A 26249-nucleotide genomic window follows, 5' to 3' on the forward strand; every position below is an offset into this window, starting at 1 on the left:
GTTAATTTGTAATCTCTAACAACAGACGATGCATTATAGGGAACTGGAAAGCCAGGTACTCACCAAACCAATCAAAGTGCTGTGCTGGGAAAGAGAAAAGTTAGTTCATGTATGGAAGGCTTGGTCTACAATGAACAAGAAAATTGCAAATATTGTGAGGTATTTTTCATTCCAAGGATGTAGCTGCTAATTTAAACCTAGTGATTTGCTCTTTGTTACTTAATACTCTTGGAATTGCAACTTTAATTGTTTTCTATTTCTATTAGCTTATTGTCTTATTTGAAATTGTATTTTAGTAAGCTTCATTGTTATTTTGGAATACAAACTTCACTGAAAATTTATGTGATCTGATTGGATTTTGAATTATTTTATTCAGGATTCTGACAAGAAATCTGTAAAGGCATATCCTAAAATTAAGGTGAAGATTGTTCCTGTTGACAATGGAACATTCAGAGTAATAGATTTGTCTACAGAGAAAGAAATCCCACCCAACTTTTGGAATTTTGTGGATAGATATTCTGGTTTATGTTCAGAGAATAAGTCCTTTCGAACCCTTCTTCCTTTCGAGGTTATTATTCTTGTTCAATCTTTTCGCTATTTGAGGTTTCCTGTTTGTAAAATTTTCAATGCATTTAAATGCTAAGCTATAAAATTAAAAGGGTTTAAATTGACTTTCGAGTGTATTAATGTATGTAGAGGTGCATTGGAGTTTTGCAGATTGTTAGATTGAGATTTGTTAGCATTATAATTTGTAACATTTGGTACAACACAAAACTGAATAGCATCTAGGGATACCTTTCTTCAAATTAGAAAGGGAAACTCCCTTTTATAAAGAGTCAAGGAAACGCTCTATTTTCTTATGTAGAAAATTTAAAATTAAAACCTAGAAATAGTGGGGATGTCTTTGACAGTGTGGATATACACAAACTAAAAGAAAACTCTATGTATATTTGATATTTCTTGAATGACTGACTGTGATTCTTAATTGATATTTTGAAGAAAAATTGTCACCTTTGGCATCAAACTTTCTATCTTCAAAGAATATATCAACTGAGAATCAAGGGTAGACTGAGTTTTCTCTTCATTAAATTGGATGGAAGCTGTTGAATTTTAAGCTGAAACATCCTTAGAGAGAAGAATATATTTGTGCTCTGTCAATAGAGAATCAGAGATAGATTCTGAAGAAAAAATCCAACTTGCATGAGATTCTCCATCTCCTTGCTAGATATCACGTGAGCAGCTTTAGTGGATTGACTTTCTTCATTTTTTTCTTGTACAGGATTTTTGAACAACCCTTGAAATAAAGAAAAGAAGCAATTTGACTCATCAGCATCCTTGGCGTAGCTGATGTTTTCTCACTTAGTAGAAACGATTGGAACACAACTTTTCTCTTCAGATGCTGCCATGACCTCAGCTTCCTCTAAGATGTAGATGATTATATTTCTAATTTTATGTTCATCTTTAATCAACAACCCATCATTAATCTCAAATAATTTGAGGAAAGTAGAAAAAGTTCCAATTCATGTGGATCTCATTTCTCCATTTACGGTTCCATCCATACATTTTTCTGTTTTGCTTCATTCTTTACTTTTTCACGTTCTTTACTACCTCACAGATTATGTGAACACATGAAAGCATTTGGCATATGACTGTGTAAATCATTCCTTTATCAAAATCAGGTTTCTATTTGATATACCCCTCATAGAGTGTCACTGGGTTCAAATAATAGACATTGAGCAATACTAGAGCTTTGCTGATTTGCGTCCTACAAATCCCATCATTTGGATATATCTTTGCATCTTCAGACATTTACTTCCATTATGAGTATCTATGTCATGAAAAGTACAATAGTTATTTTCCAATGGAGGTCGTTCAAGTGCTGGCCTAGTAGATAGAGCAAGAAAACATGGCTTATATTCTAAGTTACCGGGTTCCTCTGTTTTAGCCTAGGTCCCCTAGGTCCTAGTATGGGTACGGTTTGGGTACTTCCTGGGTTCTTTGTGGGTCCTTCTATGAACCCACATAGAACCTAGGCACCCAGGAAGTACCAAGGGCCGTACCAAAGCATAGTTTCATTAAATTAAAACCTCAGTTTCACTCTCATAGCTTTGTGACAGCATTTTTTATCAGAATATGCCAGCCAACAAGCAATTAAATATTATTTCAGTTGCATTTGTGAGCTATACCTATGAACACAGGGTTAGTTAACTTTATATCAGCATTACTGAGATTGATTTCAGTTGATTTACATTATGCATATGTAGCAGCTGTTTGCTTATGTTTTGGGAAATCACTTTCCTTGAGTTGTCAATGATTTGGCATTTTGTCAAATGTCTGAAAAATGAAATTGAACCAAATGTTGATTTTGACCTTGATGCTTTTGATGAAGAAAAACATTAATATTAAAATCGATTATAATTTGAATTTTCATTGTGTAATGACATTTTGAGACTCGAGTACTTTCATTTTTGCAAATTATAAATGAGGTATCAAAATATTCTATTTTTTGATATTTATTGGCAATTATGGATTCATGAATATCACTCTTCTTATAGTTATATATTGATATAGTTTATATTTTATAATTTTGATGTTTGAACATATATATATGCACGTATGAACCCGTATCTATACCCAAGGAATGTTTTTTGCCATACCCAATTTTGTATCCGTACACATACCCAAAGCAGTAATTTAGACAGTTTTTCTATTTAAATTGCATTCAAAATTTATTTAAATTGCATTCGAAACCTTATCAATCTCCTGCCAATCTGTGAAACCCTTGAAACTTTCAAATGGCAAAATATTTAATGAATATGCAGTCACATGATATTTTTAGGGGGCAACTACAAATGGGAGCTCACCAAGACATGCATAAAAGGTGTAACTAATTGCGAACTTGGAGGGTTCGAGTCAAAGGTAGACAATTTTTTGTTGTAATGCTATTGCAAATACATTCTATAACTTCACACCTGTACTAGGCTGAACCAAATTTTGAAACCATTTTTTTAAATTTTTACAATGTTTGGTGCACAAGCATTACATCAAACAGTTTACATGTCCACTGTTTGTGATCTTTGTTTCAACTTGTATTGAAGAAATATCTGACATTAATTGTAATATCACTTCCCATTTTTCATAGTAATGAATAACATCATTCATACTCAAATTTATTGCATAAAAATACTCTACAGAGAAATTTATATTTTCCTAAATATTTCTGTTACAAAATATTATTTCCAGTGACTACAAATAGACTAATAGTAGTAAATTAGTAATTCTACTATTTAAACCTTAGTATTTTAATATAGAATATGCCAACTTGAACATGTGAACAACGAAAAACTCATTCAAGCACCTCCTTAACCCTTTCACCAAGCTGTATGGTCTCCTCACAATGGTTCACCACTGCTTATAGTAGGATAGGGATTATGCACGTATTCGACACCTTTTGGAGTGTGAATCCTCTCAAGGCTGCGCCAAGGTTTGACAGCCGAAGTTGACTCTAATAAGCTCCACATCACCTCTGCTATCTCCTCAAATAGTATAACACTCTTCTAATATGCATCGGCTGGTAAGGAAATTTCCTTCAAAGGCTATGCAAGGCTCTTAAGCCTTTCACAAGAGTGTTGACTCCTCTAGGACAGGTTTAGGGGTTGCACGACCCCTAGGAAATGTTAGTATGGTATGGTTGGGAAATCATAATTTGCAACTGCAAGAAAATCCTTCGACTCTCCATTTAAGTGTTGTTATGAATCTTGGGTGAATCTGCCATAGATTTGACTAGGAAGAAATCTTTCTCTGAAGCCAAATACCTCTATGGTTTTTGTCCTAGGGTTTGAAGTTGAACTCTTGGTCCAAAGTTTGCAAATAAAAGAAATAAAATGTCCAAGATATGAAAATGAGCTCCTTCATTCCTCTTTTATAACTTCTCGAGGAACTTTTGAGAAATTCATCTTTATTAAAATACTCACCTTTTGGCACCATAAAATGACTTTATTTTATTTATGCTTCTAAACTTAAACTTAATCTAATTAATTAAAATATTCCCTTTTTTAATTTTCCAAATTAGCCTATGGGAATAAAATAGGCTAATAAGATGCTTTGAAGGCCTACGATGAAGGGGGAATTACAATGCCATATAAATAGTATTTACACAAAATTCAACCGGCTCATACAAATAGATGAATATATATTTTGTTAAGTAAAATGTTCAATGTGCACATCACAAGGATCTTTCAATTTATGTTAACAAGATAAAAAATTAAAGCTATGAGATTTCCACAATCCATTCTATTATTCATTTGTTGCTTCTGGATTCGATTGTGTAAGCCAATTTTTATCATTAAAATGAATAAGATCCAGAAGCAACAAATGAATAAGATAAAAAATGTTAAATATATATCATTTGGTGGGGCTTCCATCCAAAGAGAGTATTTTACTGTTAAATGATAGATGAATGGTCTGTATTCCGAGGTTATATTTTATCTCATTATTCAACACTTAATATTTTGTGTTTTCTTTGTCATGGTTTATTTTTATCTATATTTAGATGCTTGGATTTGTGTCAATATCATCAATACGCTGTCACACAGGGTTTAATTTTGTGTTTACTTCTTACCTATTTTGAATGTTAAAGAAATTTTTTAATGTGCACATCACAAGGATCTTTCAATATAAATTAAAGACCAAAAATGCTAAATACATTTTATTTTGGTGGGGCTTCTGTCCAAAGAGAGCATTTTAATGTTGTGATAGATGTTTTACTGTTAGGACAAGTGAATGGTCTGTATTCCAAGGTTATATTTTAGTTTGTTGTGTCTACTTCATATTTAATGTCTACTTTATCATGGTTTAATTTTGTGTCTACTTCTTATCTTGATTCTCTACACAACAAAATTGTTATTGTGAAGATTGGTTGGTTATTTGGTCCAGAACATTTGATGGTCTATCTTTTCCTACAGTTATAGCCTTGTAATTAGTTATTTGGATAGAAATAATCTGTGTTCTTGACTAAGTGGCCTGAATTTAATGCTAATTTAGTCTCTCTGTCATATCATTGCTTTGCTTCATGAATATGACAATGCTATAGTTTATTATTTTTACATAGTCTCATTACTAGAAGTGAAGAGGTAATGTTATGTGTAGATCATCTTTTTCTTAATAACATTTTAGCCTTATCTTAAGTTGTAGTACAAAAATCTTTGGCTGCATAAAAACATCAGCCTGGTGCTTATTTGTAGCTCAGTATTGCACCAAGATGTTGAATCTTTATGACATCAAAATCTTGGTCATGGTGATTTTGTATGCTTATTTTAATATTATTCATATCTATCCTAAAATGCATTTTGTGTCTTCTACTTTTACTTTATACAAGTTAATACTTTGACTAAATTTGAAGGTTTGGTTTGATATCAAAGTTTTTGAATGTGACTTGGTTTTGTATCTTGAATCTTTCAAAATACATAATTCATGCCCATTTGACTCTACCCTATTATGAGAAATGGTTCTCTTTTGTTGATTGATTAGTTTTTTGTTTCAATTATATATTCTTTGAAGTTTCCTACTTGAAATTTTTTTGCTGATAAAATATTTTTTTATTTTATCCTTTTGTGATGCAAACATGTTTATTGTAGTTGTTTTGAGGTCTTACTAAGTTTTCAAAGGTTTCAGATTTTGTTATGATAACTGCAGTCTATGATAAAACATTCTTTTGATATTAATAATTGGGATGCAGTGCTGTTGGCAGCATTTTACCGTCCACTCACATCATATAACAAGACTAAAGGTTTACTCACATATCATTTAGTGAAATGTTTTATTGTTTAACTTAAAATAACTTTATCGACTTCATACAAAACTTACCAAAGAATCATTTGATAGCAAAGCTTACATGCTACACTGCATTCTATGATTTTAGATAGACTTTTCATTTGGAAAATATATTTTTTCCTTATAGATCTATAATACAACTGTATATAGATATTGGTATTGTGAGGCCATCTCATGATGCCTCGTTGATGATGCATCTCATGCCATAATTCTGCACCGAAGTTTAAGAGTAGATATGGATGACCTAAAAAATGCATTATTATGTAATGTGAGCAAGGGATTAAATTGAGTTAGTAATGTTTTTCCTATTCAATTGATTTAGATATCAAGGGGCAGGTCATCTTAGTGTGTCAATTTGTGTATATGAGATTATAATGTTATACAATGCTATTTCATACCCTATAGATTCTGTTGTTACATTTCATTTGTTCTGATTGCCTAGACATACAGTAAAAAGTAAATCTGTTAAGTGCATCTGGAATTGAAAATGCATAATTGTGATTGTACTGCATTTGGTCATTAAAATGTGTTTCTGATGGTGGTGTCAGGCCTTGAAAATTCTGAGACAGATACCAGAAACTGAATCAAAAGGGTTTGGGTTAAGTCCAGAAGGACTTATTTGGGAATGTGTTCCAGTGCCACCTAACTGTGCCAGGATCTCTGCAGCTTCATTCCAAACAACAAGAGTTGGCACTGTATGTATCAACTTGAGTTGAATTGCCCACTGAATGTCTTGGTTTTATATTCTTTATATACGTTCATTGCTTATAAATCGTGCTAGAGAACTCACTACATTGCTTGTTGTCTAGGATGCTGTAACTCAGATGTTGAAAAAAGTAATAAATACTGTAGAAAGGATTAGAGAGTCGAGGGGAGGCAAGCCCACCTATAATGCTATCAAGCATGAAAGTAAAGTGCTGCAGTCAATGTGTTCAGAATATTTGCAAGCCCAAGGTGGTTTAAAGGTAAGAGTTGCATTTTTAGTAAGAAATCATCTAATATATATGGAATTGAATTAGAAGACCATTTTTCATTCAGATTTGGTTTAAAATACAGGTCATTAGAGACAAGGAATCTCTAGAATTTAATGGTCATAATGGAAAAACAAAATCTTTTTCAAATGTATTGGTTAAGAGTATTGAGGCATTTCTGAAAAAGACTTCTGGATTTTCGGCACGTGGTGTCATATCTGGAGATGCATATAGAGAGGTGGATCAGATAGGAATTCCCCTTGAAGTAGCAAGTACTATCACAGTTGAGGAACGTGTAACAGAACATAACAAAGAAAAGATGCAGAACATTGTGAATCAAGGCCTTTATAACTTATTGGTTGATAGGGGTGGAAATCATCGATCAAAAGAATTTCTTGAAATGGCAAAGGGAGTTGAGATTGGTGAAATAATCCACAGACAGCTTGCAGATGGGGATATTGTCTTTGTTAATAGACCACCAAGTATACACAAGCACTCTTTTTTAGCCTTGAAAGTTTGCATTCAACCAAATTGCAATTTCAGTATCTGCCCTCTTATATGTCCACCACTAGATGCAGATTTTGATGGAGATTGTATACATGTATTCGTACCACAGAGTCTTCAATCACGAGCTGAAATTTCTCAGCTCTTAACTCTAGACCAGCAGCTTATTGATTCTCAGGGTGGACAAATGTTGCTCATGCTCACACAAGATACTTTACTTGCAGCTAGCCTTATTCTCAGTATGCCCTTTCTTAATCAGATTACAATACAACAGCTGTCGATTTGGACATCATCGGCTTTGCCCGAGCCAGCAATCATTAAATCACCTCATGGAGGGCCTTATTGGACAGGTTGCCAACTTTTTCAAATGTTCTTGCCTCCAGATATTTATTGTTTTGGAAATGGAGTTAATATTTATAAAAGTGAAATTTTATGCTTTAATCGAGGTGCCAAGCAAGTGGCCAGTTCCATTGAACTGATATTGCAAACTCTGATTTTGCAAAAAGGACCAAGTGAAACATTGAATTTTTTGAACTCGACACAGCATTGTTTAACAGAGTGGTTATCTCAACAGGGACTCAGTGTGGGTTTGGATGATGTACATCCATTTCATGTGTTGCCCCACAAGATAGCTTTGATTGATAGCATTAAGAAATGTGTTGCTGATACAATTCCTCTTTTGAAGCATAAAACGATTTCATGTTATGAGGTTGCAGTAGTTCCCTATTTACAGGCTCATGTTGGTGAGGCTTATAATAGAATCCAGAAATACTTTTCAAATTCCAATTCTCTTGTTGCAATTGTTGATGCTGGAAGTGGGTGTTCTATGAATAAGGTGGCCCAACAAACAGAGTTCTTGGGTCTTCAGACATTTAAAGATAAAGAACTCGTACCCAGGGAATGGAGGGATAGATTTGTTTCGTCACTAAAAATCAATGAACCTTCCAATTATGATAATAATATTTGTGAAGCTCATGGTCTTATTCTATCCTCTATTGCCAATGGTTTAAAGCCTCAAGAAGCATTTATTAATGCAATCTCTTCAAGAGAAACTCTTTTTTGCAAGGCAATAGAGGTTAAGGAACCGGGCACACTTTTTAAGAAACTTATGTCATTTCTTCGTGACATTGTTATCTCTTATGATGGCTCTTGCTGGACTACACAAGGAAATCACCTGGTGCAATTCAAGTATGATTGTAATGTACACCCAAAATATTCAGGAAGCAAGAAGCTTTTATCAGAATGCCAGTGCGACAATACCAAGATAAAAGTACAGTGGCAGCAAGGAGACCCTGTTGGGGTTCTTGCAGCTACTGCAATAGCAAATCCATCATACAAAATTCTTCTTAATGCTGTTCAAAAAAACATTTCTTCATGGCATCTTCTTAAGGTATTACAGGATTATTTTTTTTGTTAAAACAACTAATTGTTTTAAGTAAATATTAAGTGATAATTTTTGGGGATAGTTCTAATTCTTCCTACCATCTGAAATGTATTTTAAACAGGAAACCTTGTTCCATGGGTTTGGCTCGAAACTTTCTGATCAAACAGTGATACTTTGCCTGCAAAGTTGTGTCTGTAAAGGTGCATACTGTTTAGAGAAGACTGCGCTGAAAATCCAGAGACATTTACAAAAAATTCCTCTCAAATTATTTTCAGTTTCTGTTGAAGTCTGGTGTGTTTCTTACCTTATTCTACATTTGTTCTGTTATATGGCATTAGAGTCTAACTTTTGTCTTTACCTTTCCTATCACATGTGCTTTCTTTTCACTAAGACTGCTTAAGGTTTTTTCTGTGACTGATCCTGTTTCAGAATATATGGCCGCATGTTCCATCATCATTGCCATACTTAGATCTAAACTACATGCCACTTACCATTAATGATAATATGAAACAGTTTGTACACAAGGGTCTTCAATCTTTGGCAAGACTGTAAACAATAAGAATACTCACACAATGTTTTTGATAAATATTCTGTTATGCTTGACTATGCTAACAATATAACTTCCTATATACTTTTGTAGTATAGGTCAGTTGTACACTTAGTTACCTCTAATTTGGTTAAAATGTGATCTTGTGATAGGCTTTCCTTTCCCTTACCAGAAATCTTATCAAACAAGCAATATGCTGTTACTATTGAGTTTGTTAATTGCTATATGTACATTGTGATGTTATGCTAGATTGGATTACCATGTCTAATTCAGTGAGCTGTGTTAGCAAACCATTCCCCGTCTAGGACACGGACCCCCCTCTTCATTTTTTGCCTTGCTAGCATGAGAGAGGGATAAAGAGTTGAGAAATACATGAGTGCATCAGGAATCTAAGTCCATAAGCCTGAATTTTCCTTGCAGCCTAAGGGCTTGAGAATCTAGAAGTGTTTAGGAACTTAAAAAAATGAGAGATTTAGATTGGCATAGGGTCCAAACGAAGATCAAGAGCATTTAGGCATCAATTTGGTCTTAAGATGGACAATAAACAAAGTTTTGATGGCCCGACATTCTGGCCTAAACATTCCACACCAACCCAAGTTCGTGTTTTGCACTCTAGATGGGATTAAGCCTTAATTTCAAAAGGCTTCCAAACTCTGAAGTTTTCACCGAACTTCCTGAAGAGCACACAGGAAATACTGAGAGGTGGGGGTGGGGGGGAGGGTGAATCAGTATTTGAGCAACCAAAAAGATAAGCACCAGATTTCTCGTGGAAAATCCTTTCGGGTAGAAAACTACGGTATGCAAAGCTTTCACTACACATGGGCACCAACCTAGACTCATAGAGTGAGCACCAACTCACAGAGAGCATCAACTCTCAGTTCTGCTGAAGCACCAACTCCAGATTGTATCGAACTCAAAATACAAGATACAATAAACCTCACTAAATACATACAACTCTTCTATCACCAACAAGAAAAATATATATATATATATATAACGTCTCCCAGTATAAAAGATATTCAGAAGCAATCCTCTAAACGCTCAGAAAACATATCTAGCAATCTAAAGATGCAATAACAGCACTCAGAATTAAATAGCAGCTCTCTTTAAGCATATCTCTGCGGCTGCCTGTATCGTAGTTCTGCCCAGCCGTAAATGCAACTGTTAATTGTTTTCCTCCAATGAAAAAAATCAACTTCCCTTTTCTTATATATCTCCCTAACAGAAAATAGCGGCAATATATTTTCCGCCTTAAAAATGAGCAGCACATGAGCTTTTTATCAACATCTCAGTCCTTACATAGACTCTTCTTTGGCCTCTCTTCAATACATCGACTCTTGAAACACACACCCCTCTATTGTCAGCACTCAAGACTAAACCAACATTGCTGTTTTAAAAAAAAAAAAACACTGCAACTTTTTAAAAAACACTGCAACTTTTTAGAAAGAACACTGTCCACTTAATAACAATCCATCAAACGCATATTATCTTCAATAATGGCACTTCACAAACAAATTTCTCTATGCTGAAAAAGGTAACACTTAGCACTAACAAACAGCATGCACGGCAATACAAAAAGGCACGATTCCGTTAAAAAAAAACCGTTCAACACATCTGTTACAAATTGCAACTCCAGTTTTTGTCTACGTTAGAATCTCAAGTGTCTTTATTTTCTCCAACCTAAAAAAGGCCTTCCCAGCACAGCTTCCTGGCATGAAGTCATTTTCTTAATGAACGGTCACTGCTTATTTGGATTTCAAAAAGTGATAGTTTTGTGACGGCAATAGGTGAGATATAGTAATGCACGCACCAAGCCACACCTTGTTAATCGATAAATTTCAAATGTTACAACAGAAAGTAACGCAAATTGAAATCCACGCGGCTTTGGTCGCAACTTATCATTTATGCTTTTTGACCATTCATTAACTTTAATTAAATTTTAATTATATTTAATTATATTTTTTATATTTTAATTTAATTTTTATTTTTTATTCTTTTGTATTTTAATTTAATTATTTTTATTATTTATTTAGAAATTATATTTCAAAGTGGGGACATTACAGAATTATATTTTAGTCAAACAACTAAGCAAATGCAAGTCTTAACAAATTTACATTGAAAGAAATTTTACAAGTCTTGCACCAGTCATAGGTTACATGTTTTGTCGTTCGTTTTGTTTTGGTGGCTCACTGACTTTTTCTCTGGGTTTGATAGAATTGTGCCATGTATGATCATGATTTGCACAAAATGTACAAAATTGAATATATAATATAGAACACAGTTGATATTAGATAAATAGTTATGAGCTGTTTTCTGCCTATATATTTAACCATAATTTGCACAAAATGTACAAAACTGAACATAGAACAGAAAAATCTGATGGTGAATGATGAGTGCTAATGCAATGCCATTTGTCAAATGGTTTAATCATAGTGATATTATTTGGGAATGCAGATTGCCTAGGAAACTAAAAGTACAAGTACTAAAAAATAATTTAGAAATTAATCAGAATAAACTGAGGAAAGAGATTTCCTTTCCATCGGGCATAGCCTAAAACAATTTTTTCTTTTGTGTGTTTTAAAACTAGAGCCGAGGTTAGGATGTTATAGTCACCAATAGAATAGAGGAGTAGTTCCCCTCGTGTTTTGCGGTAACCCAACTTATGAACTTAGAGGCAACAGGGATCTTCATAGTGCATACCATTTTTCATAATTCTATTGCTTTTAAGTTTTTAACCAAACTTCATACTCTTTGAAAATACACTCTTAAGGCAAGTGAATGTTTTTTAAATAAGGGGTAAAACTTTATCTAATCAATAATAAACTAGCAATACAAACCAAACAAAAGCTAGTCACCAACTCCAGCAAGGACCCTAATATTCCAATTAGTAGGACAATTGGAAAACATAGGGAGAACCAAACCCACAATAATCTCAAACATTACAACCCATTAATCAGGCATGCCCTCAAGAATGAACTTTTATAGCCTTTGGGAGCATTCTAGGGAATGTTTCTCTTAGTCACTGACATTGTAATCACCCATATGCTCTAAAGCCCATTTAACTAGACAATCAACCACGTTCTTCTCCCTTGGGGTGGAAAAGGATCAAGCGAATTGTTTAGCTAGAGAATTTGTTGAACCACCAAAGCCAAATTACCAATTCATGACATCAAGATTTTTCTCATTCAACATATTAATCAAAATTCGAGAATATAAATCACAAATAACCTTGCGCCAGCCAAGCACACATCCCCTTTCCAAAGCAATAAGAATAGCAAGGGCTTCCATAAGATTTTTAGTCTCTTATAGATGGAAAAGAAGAAAAAGACATCACCACTACCATCTCTCCCAACTCCTCAAACTCCAACATCCCCATGATTCCCATGGAGGACCAAGACCACCCTCCTACCACATCTCTTGTTGCTCCAAGTATACAAGCCATTGCCTGACTTTATTTCCAAGTTCAATAAGAAAATATTATCTCTAAATACCCTGGAAGAGGACTCTAGCCTATCTAGTTCCCCCTATTTTCCTCCAAACTGGTAGTGTTGGTGTGCATTTTAGGACAGCTTTAACACAAAGTAAAATACTAAGTATTCTATCCTCTTTTGAACAAATAAACCTTATATGCTAAGACAACTTGATCAAATAAGGCAACTCCAAGGTTTACAATGCAAACAATCAACTTTATGCTTAGGATAGACTCAATGATGTATATGTGATATTGCTGGTAATCACAAGGGGACTTACATTTTCATGAACATTGCTGGAATGTGGAATCTATACTAACTCACTTAAAAAATAAAAGATAAAAGGAGATAAAAGATAGGAGATTTAATCTAATCTTAAGAATGTAGGAAACCATTGTTGACTCGGTGCAACCAAACCAAGCTTTTCTTCGCCATTGAGGAAACAACTACATAAAGATGGTGCAATCTTCTAAGGATAAGTGAATGATTTTCATATCACCAAGGCACACCAATATTATGAACAATGATTTTCATATCACCAAGGCACACCAATATTATGAACAATGAGCATATAGCAATTGAAGTTAAGCTTTTAATCAAGTTCAGTCTAACCATGCACTGCAATTTGCAATCAACAAACTCCAAGTGGTATGAACGTTAGGCTTCACCATTCATCAATCATAATGTCTTCCATTCATATAACACATATACACTATGAGAGGTAGAGACCACGCAACAAGTTGACATAACACAAAGAAACGCTCTTGATAGTGAAGGAGAAAAATGGAATTCTTTATCATTACAATCATTTTCTAATTGATAGACTCTTAACAGTTCAATTTTTTAATATTGTAAAGTTTATGGGTGTTATAATTTATGATCTACCCAGGACTGTTATTTTTTTCTTCACTTTTATTGTTGACAATTCAAAATTATGCAAGTGTGGACTTGTAAACTCTAGTATCTTGTATTTTCATTGCTTTGTGGCTTGCCCAAAGATACATCTCTTTAGAAGTGATGGGGATGCCCAGCAGCTACATCTAGATTATATTACTTAGATGTTATGGCTTACTGTTGATGTGTCTTTTGTACACGACCAAACACAGAATAAAATACCTAAAGGTACCTTATCCTCTCTTGAATAAAACTCCTGAATGCTGAAGATATCGCAGAAGGATCAATCGGGGAAGCTTCAAGGTTCTGTTATGTAGGATCTCTACTCGTGGATAAGCTCTTTGAGGTACGATGTGATTTTGCTGGAATCACAAGGGGACTTACACTCGATGACTTGAACGTCTGATTTGCTGGAATCGCAAGTCCTATTTACTAACTGGAAGATAAACAAATGGCAAAAGATACAGGATTCAGGAAGTCTACTCTACTACCTAGAATGCCAGAAGATGGATGAATGACTAGGTGGAGTCCTACTGGGTTGGGTCTCACCATCAGGTAGAACAATTCAACACCAACTCAGTGCGATCTTCTAAGGGATGTTTCAAATATGTCCAAATCGTACACCATTAGATACTGATCACCATTCAAGATAATGCGTGAACAACAGAGGTGTTATGACTTGGGATTAAGCTCGTTCTATGCCAATTGACCACGCAAGGCGCTCTTACAGTCAACAAAAGGCTAGTGGTTTGGGCTAGGTAGATTCCACGCGAGTACATCCAATAAACTCTTTCATTCAATCTAATCATTTATCATCTACAATGAAGATTCAACAAGAGACCATGCGTATTGCAAAGAAACAACACATTTCACCATATCTTCAATGCAAAGGGGGTTCATTTACAATCAAGGCAAAAAATTTCTTGCCTTCTCTTCCTACTTTACTCTAATTTCTATTCTATTCACTATCGATCGTTAGCTATTCTAACCTCTATCAACTAACTATTAACCCTTTACAAAATGAAGAGCTTGAGCCTTTTATAATACTCTCAATACAATTCAATGGCTCAGATCAATTTGAGATCAATGGCCGAGATTTTACAATGAAAACCCTAATTAGGGTTTGTTACAACAAACTCAATTCTGGCCAATGAAATAATTGCATTATTTGGACACATGTCTTCTTTGGAATATTCGACCAATGGATAACCGGGGTAGGTACATCGAAGTTAGTGTCATCTTTGATGAGTCAGGTACATTGAATTTGGACACGCTGAGGTGGATCAATCCGACTGGAGGAGTGATGATTGGGATGCCACCTTGTCTGACACTTGTAACTTGGTAGATGTTCAATTTGATGATCCTGAGAAGATAACTTTAATTAACTCTTCTGAAACTACCTGCTTCTTCAACGGACCCTTGCACTGACCTTATTTGATTCTTCTCTGTCTTTGACGTGATGGATGGGTGGTGTACCTTTCCTTGAAATGTTGGCAACGCCTTTCATTGTCATCTTGTGGTTCCTTAGTGTGGCGAAGTGAAGGTTCTGGAGGTAGCTAGCGAATTGGTTGTCCTTGATGATGCTGGACTGGAAGAGGTCGTCCTTGTCCTGGCTTGGTCTTCTCTCATCTGCAAGACAAACCAAAAGATGATTGAGGACACATAAAAAATTCATTTCAACATAGCATTTTTCACCTTAAATCATCAACAAGAAGATATTAAAATGAAGCTTGCTCAAGATTCTCCCTAGGGACAGACCCTATAAGAACTTCGCCCTAGACCCTTTGGAAGGGTCAGGAGCGAATTTTGCATTCCTGGCTCAAATTCTTCTCACTTTGTGACTGTACTTGCTTAGATACATGCCCAAGGATGCCCCCATTCTTAACCAACACCAAGCTTGATGTAAATTTGGGGCAAAAGAGAGGTTTTAAGAATTTCGCTCCGGACCCTTTGGAAGGGTCAGGAGCGAAATTTACATTTTAGGACAAAATCTATCATGCCTCTACTCCAAAATGCCTTCCAAGGCAAGCATACACTAGTCTTCTCTCCACCAAGGTCTGGGAATCCATCTCCTGGTCTTCATCATGAGCAATTTAGGTGAAATTGGGAATTTCGCTCTGGAGTCTGGACCCTTTGGAAAGGTCAGGAGCGAAATTCAAGTTTTAGGTCACAACTCTTCATTTCCTTCACTTCAATTCATCTTGCAGGGCAAAGTAACAATATTTCAACCTCAACCACGCCTTAGGACTCAAAGTCCTAACTTGACACAAGGAGGAAATAGGTAGATTGAAGAATTTCACTCTGGACCCTTTGGAAGGGTCAGGAGTGAAATTCTCTTTTTAGCTCAAAATTTGCATTTTTAATGGTCAAAAATCTTTCCAAGGCATTCGAAATGGCTTGACTCACCCTAGTCTAGGCCTGACTTCACTCAAAATGTGGAGAAAAGGATGGTTTTAGGGTTTTTCGCTCTGGACCCTTTGGAATGGTCAGGAGCGAAAATCTTGTTTTAGGCTTCTTCCTCCATCTTTTCAACTTGAATCAACCTCAAAAGGCAAGAAAACACTTCTCCTCACTCATCCAAGCTATAAAAACCCAAGTTTGACTTGATTTTGCTAGGAAAATAAGTGATTTTAGGAATTTCGCTCTGGACCCTTTGGAAGGGTCAGAAGCGAAATTCACTATTTGGCTCAATTCCTTCAAATTTGATAATCATTAGCAATTTGAAATCATTCCTAAGGACTTCTTTAATCTTGATCCACACTAGACTTGGCATAAAATTAAGGGAAAAGATAGGTTTTGCACAATTTCGCCCTGGACCCTTTGGAAGGGTCAGGAGCGAATTTCCCTTTCTAGGCTTGATTTTTCATCTTTTCAATCTCATTCTTCTTTACAAGATAAATTTCATCATTTCTCACCTAAGGAACAAAGTCTTAAGCTCAAGCAAGGTTAAAAGAATAGGTTTGCAAGGAATTTCGCTCTGGACCCTTTGGAAGAGTCAGGAGTGAAATTTCCTTTCTTGGCTAAAACCCTCACTCTTCAATGCTTTCAAACATTCCCAAAGGCAACAACATGTCCATTCTTCCTCTCATCATGCCTTGGATATTAAAATTTGGTCAAACAAGGAAGGGAATGAGGTCTAGGAGGATTTTCGCTCTGGACCCTTTGGAAGGGTCAGGAGCGAAAATCATGATTTGGGCTAAATTGCTCACTTTTCCAACTTCAATCTTCTCTTGGAGGCAAACATAGGTCGTTTTCCACCTAAGGAACAAGGTTTCAAGCCCAAACAAGGTAGCAAATGAGGTTTATAATGAATTTAGCTCTGGACCCTTTGGAAGGGTCAGGAGCGAAATTCACCTTTTAGGCTAAAATATTGATCTTCCAAAGCATCCAACTCCCTCTCAAGGCAAGAACATACCAATTCATCCTCCATCGTGGCAACGCCTAGCTAAAACAAGGAAGAAAACAAGAGCTATAAGGATTTTCGCTCTGGACCCTTTGGAAGGGTCAGGAGTGAAAATCATGTTTTTGACCTTGATTCTTGATTTTTCCAACTTTAATCTTCTTTGGGAGGCAAACATAGGTCCTTCTCCTTTCATTTCCACCTCGGTCTTGACTTTGGCTAAAGGAAAAATGAGTGTTTTCAAGAATTTCGCTCTGGACCCTTTGGAAGGGTCAGGAGCGAAATTCACTCTTTAGGCTAGAATCCTTCATTTTTTCCACCTTTACTCACTTCCTAAGGCTAGAACATTCAAAAACACCTCCAAACATGCCTTAGAAACTATAAATTTGGCCTAGACAAGGAAAAAATTGATGTCTTAAAGGATTTTCGCTCTAGACCCTTTGGAAGGGTCAGGAGTGAAAATCACCTTCTAGGCTTGTTTTTCACTTCCTTTCATCTCATTCTCCTCCAAACTTGATCAATTCAACTTCCTTCTATCGCAATCCAGACAATCCATCATCCAACTGGGTCTAGGCAAGGTCAAACTAGGTTTTTAAGGCCAAAGGAAGGCAAAATGGAGGATTTCGCTCTGGACCCTTTGGAAGGGTCAGGAGCAAAATTCTCCTCCCAGGGTGATTTTCATCATGTCGAAGTCTAAAACCTCTTCTTCAAGGCAAACATATGCCCAAGGCCCCCAAACCATGTCTTAGAAGTTACAAACTTGGTCATGCCAAAGAGCAAAATAGAGGAAATATGAATTTCGCTCTGGACCCTTTGGAAGGGTCAGGAGCAAAATTCTCATTTTAGGCTCATTTCTTGATTCCCTTCTCCTTTCCTTGGCTTGGACATAACTTGTTAGGCCTCCTTTGATCTCTAGCTCACCTTGGCATCCATTTGGAGACTTTGTGAAGAAAATAAGGTTTTATATGAATTTCGCTCTGGACCCTTGGAAGGGTCAGGAGCGAAATTCACCTTAGGCTATGATCCCGACTTCATTTTTTCGCATTTCTTCATTCAAACAAGTGCTTTTACCTTCATTCAAGGCTAGGAATGGGTTAGCTCATAGTTCGGGTCAAGGTGGAGTGTCTTGTAGAGGAATTTGCTCTGGAAGGGTCAGGAGCAAAATTCCTATTCTAGGCTCAATTCATCTTCAAACTGACTTGACTTTTTTTTAGACTTGATCTTTGATTCATTCCTTTCATGTCTTAGCCAAATTTGCTCAACCACTCACTGACTTCCTCGAACTCAAACGGGACACCACCAGCAAAACTAAGCCTAAGGAAGACCTTGAAAGAAACCCTAACTTGGAGCATCTACTGACTCATCCTAGCTCAAGCAGAGCTTGCTATCCAACAATCCCTCTGACAACACTCATCATGCAAAGGCCAATAGACAAAACCCTAAAAGACCAAGAAAGCAAACCCTAGAAAGCAAAAAGTAGGGGTCCCCATTTGCAATGGGGCGATGTGTGAATACGTCACAACACTTACCTGCAACCATTTAAAATGAATAATTGAGGCTTTGTTCATCATTTTTCCTCCACATTTAGTAATAGTGTTCACATTGGAAAATATATCCCTGGGATTATTTGAGCACTCATAAAGGAGACCTTTGTCTAGCTTAAGATTAATTTTTTGTGATGCTTAACTTGTTCATGATGTTACAGGTATGCGGATACAGATACTCTAGACAATTTTGCAAAGAGGTCTCTCTTGATTGGATCCCCATATATTGGACGTGTACAACTGGATGAGGTGTTTAGCAGAAGTGTCTTATTTTATTCTAAATATTATAGATTGATTTCTTTGTTTCAAATACGGTGATATATTGCATTTGAGCCTTTGAAAGTCATGCATTGTTTTCAGGGATTACTTAAGGAAGCAAACTTATCAATAGATTCTTTACTTTTGAATCTCAAGAGATCAATCAAATCAAAAGGGAATCCCTTGTATCCCTTGTCAGACAGACTTACCTTTTGGATAAGGTAATTTTTATCATGTTCATTTACTATGACATCCTTGCATTTTTTTTCAAGCTTTTATATAGTGTATTGATTTCTTCGTTATAGTAATTGAAGAGGTAGCTGTATTGTACAAAAATACTCATCATTTCTCACATTTTTTTATTTCTTAATTCTTTTCCCACATATATTGTTGAACATTACATTATTTGTATTTATTTGTTTTCTTTCCTTTATACTTAGAAATTGATACGTGCATTTGAGTAAGTTTACTGATATTATATTTTAAATTATACTTTTGTTGTTTATTTAAATATTGTATTCCATTTCTCACAATGACAGTTGAATTGCAGTGAACCTCAAGAAAGAGGTTGAATGATGGTAATGTCTAGGAAATACTATTGTGATTCCATATCTATTTACAGAGAGATTTACAAGGACAAGGATGACATGGCCATCTCCGAATTAGGGTTAATGTATATAAGAATAAAAGAGATGATAGTTTGGGTTAAAAAGTGATGCCAGCTATGAAAACGCTATGGTATTACTATTGTTTCTAAAAACTTCTCGTGATAGTGTGTTTTAACCCTACCAAAAAATATTGTTCCAAACTTGCAATTTTTCTGATTTATCTTGCAGACATTTTGTCAAACCTTTTTCATACATCCAAATATGGATAATTTATGAATACTAACAGTCATATTAGCTGAAATTAAAATTCTGAGTCATGTTCATTAATTAATCATGCCCATGTTCAAAGATTTCACAGAGACAATTTGTCAAATAGATTGCAAGCTTTCTTTATAATTGGAAATGACTACAAAAGTAATTCAGCTTGCTGTCCCAGAAAAATTGAATTACAAAGATGTAGAATGCTTATTCTTCTAACCTCCAAAGATGCCAAATACACTTGTAGTGGGTGCCAAGATGATGTAGCAATGTGAATAGCACTAGAAATGCCATATAGGAGCCTGTTGATTATTGAAATCTGACTATTTCTGAAAATTTATAAGATCATCCAAAATAAAAACCTACATTGCAACTCTAGAGATCCGAAACCATTCTCAAACATCTTGAAACTATATACATGAAATTTCATTTAAAGTATAAGGAAGTAAATGTCATTTACACTTAAATGTTTATTTCATTTACAGCTCGAAATGATATGACCAACAAACAACTGCGGCTCTAACAAGTATATGTACGGGCCTTATTATTTTCGTGCCTGTCTCATATAGAGTAGTGGTAGCCAGCATAAAGCCCATGACTCCTCTTCAATGTGCAATGACTTGTCTTCTAGGTGTGGCTTATTGTCTTAATTTTGAAAATTTTGAAAATTGACAACCCCTATGAATTTTTATTTAAAATTCATAGTTTCATTTCTCTAAGGCACATTTTACGAGGTGAAAACTTGAATTGGTTTGCGTCTAGTCATACATGGGTGTTTTGGCCATCTTTGTCCAAGTTTTGGTCGTTTTTGGTTTTCTTTCTTCCTCTTATTTGTGCACTTTCGGGTTTTGATTTGGTCTTTGCAAGTACTAGGAGCTTTTGGATGGCATTGCAAGTAAATGCACTTACTTTTAATGGGGTCTCTAGGACCCGATCACAAGTTGGTTTATTGTTTTTATAATATCAAAATAGACTTGTAATCGGGGGATTAAGGCCCGTTTACAAGTAAGTTGGTTCATTGTTTTTATAATGTAAAAATCATATACTTGTAATCGGGGGTCAAAAGCTCGATTACAAGTAAGCTCTCTTTCTTTTTAGTTTGTGCACTTGCAATTGGGGGTTGAGGGCCCGATTGCAAGTATTTGTTGTATCTTAAGAAAATGAAAAGTGTTGCATATGCTTGTATCAAGCTCCCCAAGATCTGATTCGCTTTCTTTTTGTGCCTCCTTTGTTCTGCGATTTTGAAGGGAGCTTCTTTAAGTTGTTTTTTTGAAATAGTAGTGTTCTTCCTATTTGCCTATTAGAGCTCTTGCGTGGAGGTTTTTGAATCATTCTCTCTTCTCCTTTGGTGCTGCGTAAGAGTCTGATCAGATTTCTTCTTCATTCCTTTGGGGTTTTCATTTTGAGGTAAGTGCATCTTTGTCCCCAAGTTTTGTTCTTTCCTTGAGGAAGCTTGTCCTTTATGTTGTGCCCCTTCCTTGGTCACGCAACCGTTATGCTTGCATTTGGGTTCTTTTTCCCCTATATCCAAGCTCTTGGATACATTCTTTTTTCTTGCAAAGTTTTTTTTTCACTTTTGCAAGTACCGACGCCCTTCATTCCAAGTTTTTCTTTGGAGATTCGAAGCTTTCCTTTGCATTGCAAGTATAATTATTTTACTTGCAATCAGTTTTGAAAATCCTGATTGCAAGCATGATTACCATATTCATTGCTTGTGATATTGATTGTACTTGCATTCGGGTCTTAGAGACCTAATTGCAAGTTTACATCTATCTTACTAAGCCTCGCTTACCTGCATTCAGGTCCCCAAGACCCAGTTGCAAGTGAAAGTTTCAACATTCTTCCCCAAGTTTACACTCTTCCACTTACACATTCCAAGTTCGTTGCACTTGCATTCCACCCCTCAAGATTCGAAGTTCTGCTCTTGTCACTATCATAATGCATCTTTCAAGCTTGTCCATTCTTTTTCACTTTCTCCATGATAAATATCATGATGAGTCTAATGTCAGAAATTGTTTTTCCAAGCTCTTTCATTTAAAGAAGATATCATGGCTTCTCTAGTAGCTTGTGAAGATGTCTTAACTCTTTGGAGTTTACATTGTAGTGTTGCAGATTTTTGTTCAATGACAGAAGAGCCAGCATCTCCTTCCAACAAGAAGATGAAAGATGAATATCAGAATGAAATTTCCCCTTCTTAAGTGAGCTCTCATGTTGATGAAATCAAAGATATGGAGATCGGGCATGTTGATATGTATGAGTTCCTTGAGAGAGCAGAAGGATCACCAACTCATAGCATGCAATTTCTCTTGAATAGCCATATTCATTTGGTTTCCACTTTTCCAGTGGCTGCCTTGGAACTAGAATTTGTTTGTGCTTGTGCTGCTCATTTTGATAGAGGATCTAGGAGGATCAAGGATGATGATGGCAATATTATTATCAGATTCGATGCAAAAACCATTGATATAATCTTCAAGGTTTCTGCTGCTCCAGTATATGCAGATTTCTCCATGAAGAGTGCTCTTGATCACTACAACCAGAAAAGATCAGATTGCATAAGGCATATCAATTCCAAATTGCTTAAGACTCCAAGGACTTGTTTCTCTCAATGGCCTAAATTGTACCTTCCTGATTTCATTGAAGAAATCAGCAACATGATCACACTTTTGAGTAGGATAATGGGGTTGAAACAGTCTAATGTATTTGAGATTTGGATGTACAAATACATTGTTGTCATGAGAAAATCTCATATCTTTTGGGAAAAAGTGATCAGTGACAACCTATGTGAACAACTCTCACAAGTGCCAACCACTCTCACTTTCTACATGAATTCCTACCTGGTGTACATAGTAGCGTCACTTCGACAATTTCTAGGTCTTTCTACCAAAGGTGATAGATCGCTGGTACCAGTGTGGAAATATTATGATCAACTCACATTAAGACCTAACAGGATTCACTACAGGAGAGTTCAGGATGCCTTCTTTGGCCACTTCATGTGTTTGTTTGACAAAACACTTGAGAACAAGAGAGCATCCTAGGCAGCCTGGAAGAAAGTGAATGAGTATGGATGCTTATTCCTTCAGTTCCCAACTTTCACTTACATGAGAGTTGGATGCTTTGAAGGTCATCCAGATATGCTTCCGAGATATACTACTGACAAGATCATCCTGATGGAGCTGGCTAGGTAGCTGATGACAGTTCATGTAGTGCAGTTAGATCAACATAAGTTAGGCATCAACATATCCTCACATAATCCACTGCAGATTGGCCGATATTCCTTGACAACCTCAGCAAGAGCCAAGGTAATGGAGATAGAATGTAATGTCCCCTTCTCATTAGTACACGGACATTTACGGGGTTGGCCTATTATTTGACCCCCGTAGGCCGAGGAGTTGATAAGGGGGTCATCTTGGCAGCTACTTATGTCTTCACATTTTATTTTACATGATTTTATGGTGAGATATTGTGTTCTCATGTATGATGTCAAGTGTGCACTTTATATTTTAGAAATATTTTAATATTTACTAAAGTGCAATTAAAAGATTATTTTAAGGTGATTAAATATTATTTTATTAAAAATGGAATCTTCTAGAAGGAGGCCGTTTCATGTGTGGGAAAAGGATAAAAAGGGAATGAGCCTCATGATGTGATCATTGGTTTTCTTGACAGCTCTTCTTGTGTTAAGAATTGTGGAGCCAAGGGTTTCTACAGATTATTGGTCGTTGGGAACGATACCTCCCGTTGATTCGCATGACTGAGGTGGTGAGAGATCCTCTGAAGGGTTGCAAATTGAGAGTGAAGGCTACCTCAGTCCTTCATTCTTGAGTTTATTGTGAATTGATAGCAGCATCATGGTAGACGATTTGGAGAGTGCTTCAACCCATTCTTATATTTGACATCTATGTGCATCGATACATTAAGGAAGGCAAGGCGATTTCCCTAGAAGCATTTTGGAGGAGAATTGAGGTGGTTTCAAGTTATTTATCAGGTCTGAAGCAAGTTCGAACCAGTCCTTCCTAGCCCCACGATTTTGCTCGTAACTTCATATTGGAGCATAGATTCAGTCCTAGATTGGAGTGGCCACTTGGGAGGGGTTCAACGGTGATGTTAGATGCTTCATAAGGAGTGAAGGAGCTGATATTTATTGTTTATTAGCCTTCATATCAGAACAGGGGCGATTTTGGATAAATGTTCGATTTGTCAAGAGGAGGGCTCAAAGTGGAGTGATGTTGCTTGCTTCTTCATTCACACACCTAGGCGCTTCATTACAGGTTCTTTTGGCATTGTTTTTATTGAGTTTCAGACATGTATGTTTGAATTAGTGGCTGCCATTAGTACTCAGAAAATTCTGATAATAATTTGTATAAGCCAACTCTTGGCCATTTCTCAAGTATCTTGTAATCAGGACTGCATTGAATTAATAAGTCAGCTATGAGCTTTACATTGCTGTCATAAAGTTTGTTTCATAACTGAGGTTGCATGCCAAATGTTTGACAAAATGTCAACTAGATGATTATGATGTTTGTATGCTTTATTAGTTGATAAATCATCTCTAGATTAATTGTATTGCATTCCCATATTCCTACTAGCAAAACTGCATAACACGCATAATTATACTAGCTGTCCAAAGACTGCATAACACGCAGGTTATTCAGTCTGAAAAACTAAAACAGTAGGTTGAAGGTTATCGGACAATTGTTTGACAATATTCCCTACACACTTTCAGTCATATAACAGCAGGGGATATTACACAGAACTTCAAGAAATCAAGATGAAGAAGTTCAAGGCGAGAAAGGATTTTGATTATCGAGGGTTGAAAGACAAAATCAAGAGAGCCTTCACTCATGTTCATCGTCTTGAGGATATCTGGGTTGATCTTCGTACAGAGGAAGAAATCAGGAAGATGGACTACAACAACCTTACTTTGGAGCAAATTGTAGATCTGGATCTTACCAAGATTCCAGGAGGCATGGTAGATGACGCGAAAACTCTTGACCCAGAATATGTTGAACAAAGGGTCGTTGAGGCTCCTCTTCCATCTATCCAATGGTCGCAGAAGGAATGTACCTCAATCTTTGATAGATTTCAGCCCATTCTTGCCAACACCAATGTTTGGCTGAAAAGCAATAATGTTAAAACTATAAAGATTAAGGTTGGGGTAGAAGATGATTCAATAGGACCAGTCGGACGTAAGTCTGAGGTGAGAGTCAAATCCAAAGAGGGTGCTTCTTTCTCCGGTACTAGAATCAAGCTAAGAGTTATTAGGGCTTTGGTTATTCCTCCAGAAGAGGTATCATTGAAGGGAAAAGAGAAGCCTCAAGTGCAAATTCACGTCATTGACCCTGAGGATGAACCACACGAGGAAAATGCTCCAGATTCTCCTCACATGCCCATTCCCCAAATGCATTTAGATGTCCCTATGTCTCCAGTAGACACAGATATGGATTCTTTCTCCATGGTTCATGTTGATCTTGTTGAGCTAAGTGCATCTGTTTGCACTGATGTGTCATCATCAGTTGCAGAAATACCTATGGATACTTCACATGGCAACTTGGAGAATGTTTTTGATGTAAATCCTTCATATGCCATTCTACCAAGTGTGTCACTTCTTGAAATTGATACCTATGCCATAAGTTTTGATAAGTTCATGTCTGAAGCTTGCCCTGACTTGCCATATGAGAAAACACTTGTTGTTGTCCAGACCGAGGCTTGGTACAGGTAGAGCCTGTTTCTATAGAAACTACAGTTCCTGTTACAAATGCAAGCTTATTAGATTTGCACCCGTGGTTAAGTTCAATCACTCCTAAGAGGAAAATGCAGGAGATTTCTCCTGATGTGTTTGAATTTCAGTGTAATGTCCCTTTTTCCGCTCTAATTTGTTTTGGGGACTACTAGCCAATTCTGAGACACGTTGGTCAATCAGAGGTAGAATTAGGGTTTCCTATTTTCTAGGAGGATTCTTTGGTGTTTTCAGGGGTGTATGTGGGAGTTTGACAGCTTGGATTTTGGATTCCTTCTGGGTTTTCAGAGAGCTTCACGATGGATTGACATGCATCTGCATCAGGTGACTTTTTCCGCATTTACTTTTTTTAGTAAGTGCAACGATTTCTCAAAATGTGGTTAAAATCACTTTGGAAACACTTACTATTTTTAGCAGTATGCTATTTTTAGCAGTTCTATTTTTAATAGGATGTCAGCAAGCCTTCTTAGAAGGCTATTTCAAGCAGGTTAGTTTGAGCAGTTGGTCTTCTAGCATTTTTGGTGCTATTCTTGGCAAGGGTTCTTCAACTCAGTTCATTGACTATTTCTGGCAGGGCAATTCTCTCAGCTTGTTTCCCCATATCCTTGGAGCTTGTTTTGACAGGTTCAGTATTTGATGAAAAAATGGCGTTTTAAATTAATTATAACTTAAGGCAAAGGTTGGACGATTTATTTTAAAGGGATTGCTTAAGTTATATTGATATCTAAGTCATTTCCTTAATTATATGTGAACGATTTTTGGTTGAGGAAAATATTTTATAAGTGAATTATTGTTAAGGCAAGATGGACACCTTAGGAGGAAAAATAAGACACTTTATTCTT

At 36.1% G+C, this 26249-nt stretch overlaps 1 protein-coding gene across 2 annotated transcripts in view; it reads left to right on the plus strand.

Moving 5' to 3' along the window:
* The window catches only part of LOC131069856 (DNA-directed RNA polymerase V subunit 1), a 250483-nt gene that overhangs the window by 83490 nt on the left and 140744 nt on the right, over positions 1-26249 (plus strand). For both annotated transcript variants that reach the window (XM_058005436.2, XM_058005437.2), the window contains 8 exons: positions 40-159; positions 377-568; positions 6381-6527; positions 6642-6797; positions 6889-8697; positions 8813-8982; positions 18708-18795; positions 18907-19025. In XM_058005436.2, coding sequence (XP_057861419.2) covers positions 40-159; positions 377-568; positions 6381-6527; positions 6642-6797; positions 6889-8697; positions 8813-8982; positions 18708-18795; positions 18907-19025 — 2801 coding nt within the window. The remainder of the gene's footprint in view (positions 1-39; positions 160-376; positions 569-6380; positions 6528-6641; positions 6798-6888; positions 8698-8812; positions 8983-18707; positions 18796-18906; positions 19026-26249) is intronic.

This window comes from Cryptomeria japonica, chromosome 6 (genome assembly GCF_030272615.1).
Source record: "Cryptomeria japonica chromosome 6, Sugi_1.0, whole genome shotgun sequence".
Lineage (NCBI taxonomy): Eukaryota > Viridiplantae > Streptophyta > Pinopsida > Cupressales > Cupressaceae > Cryptomeria > Cryptomeria japonica.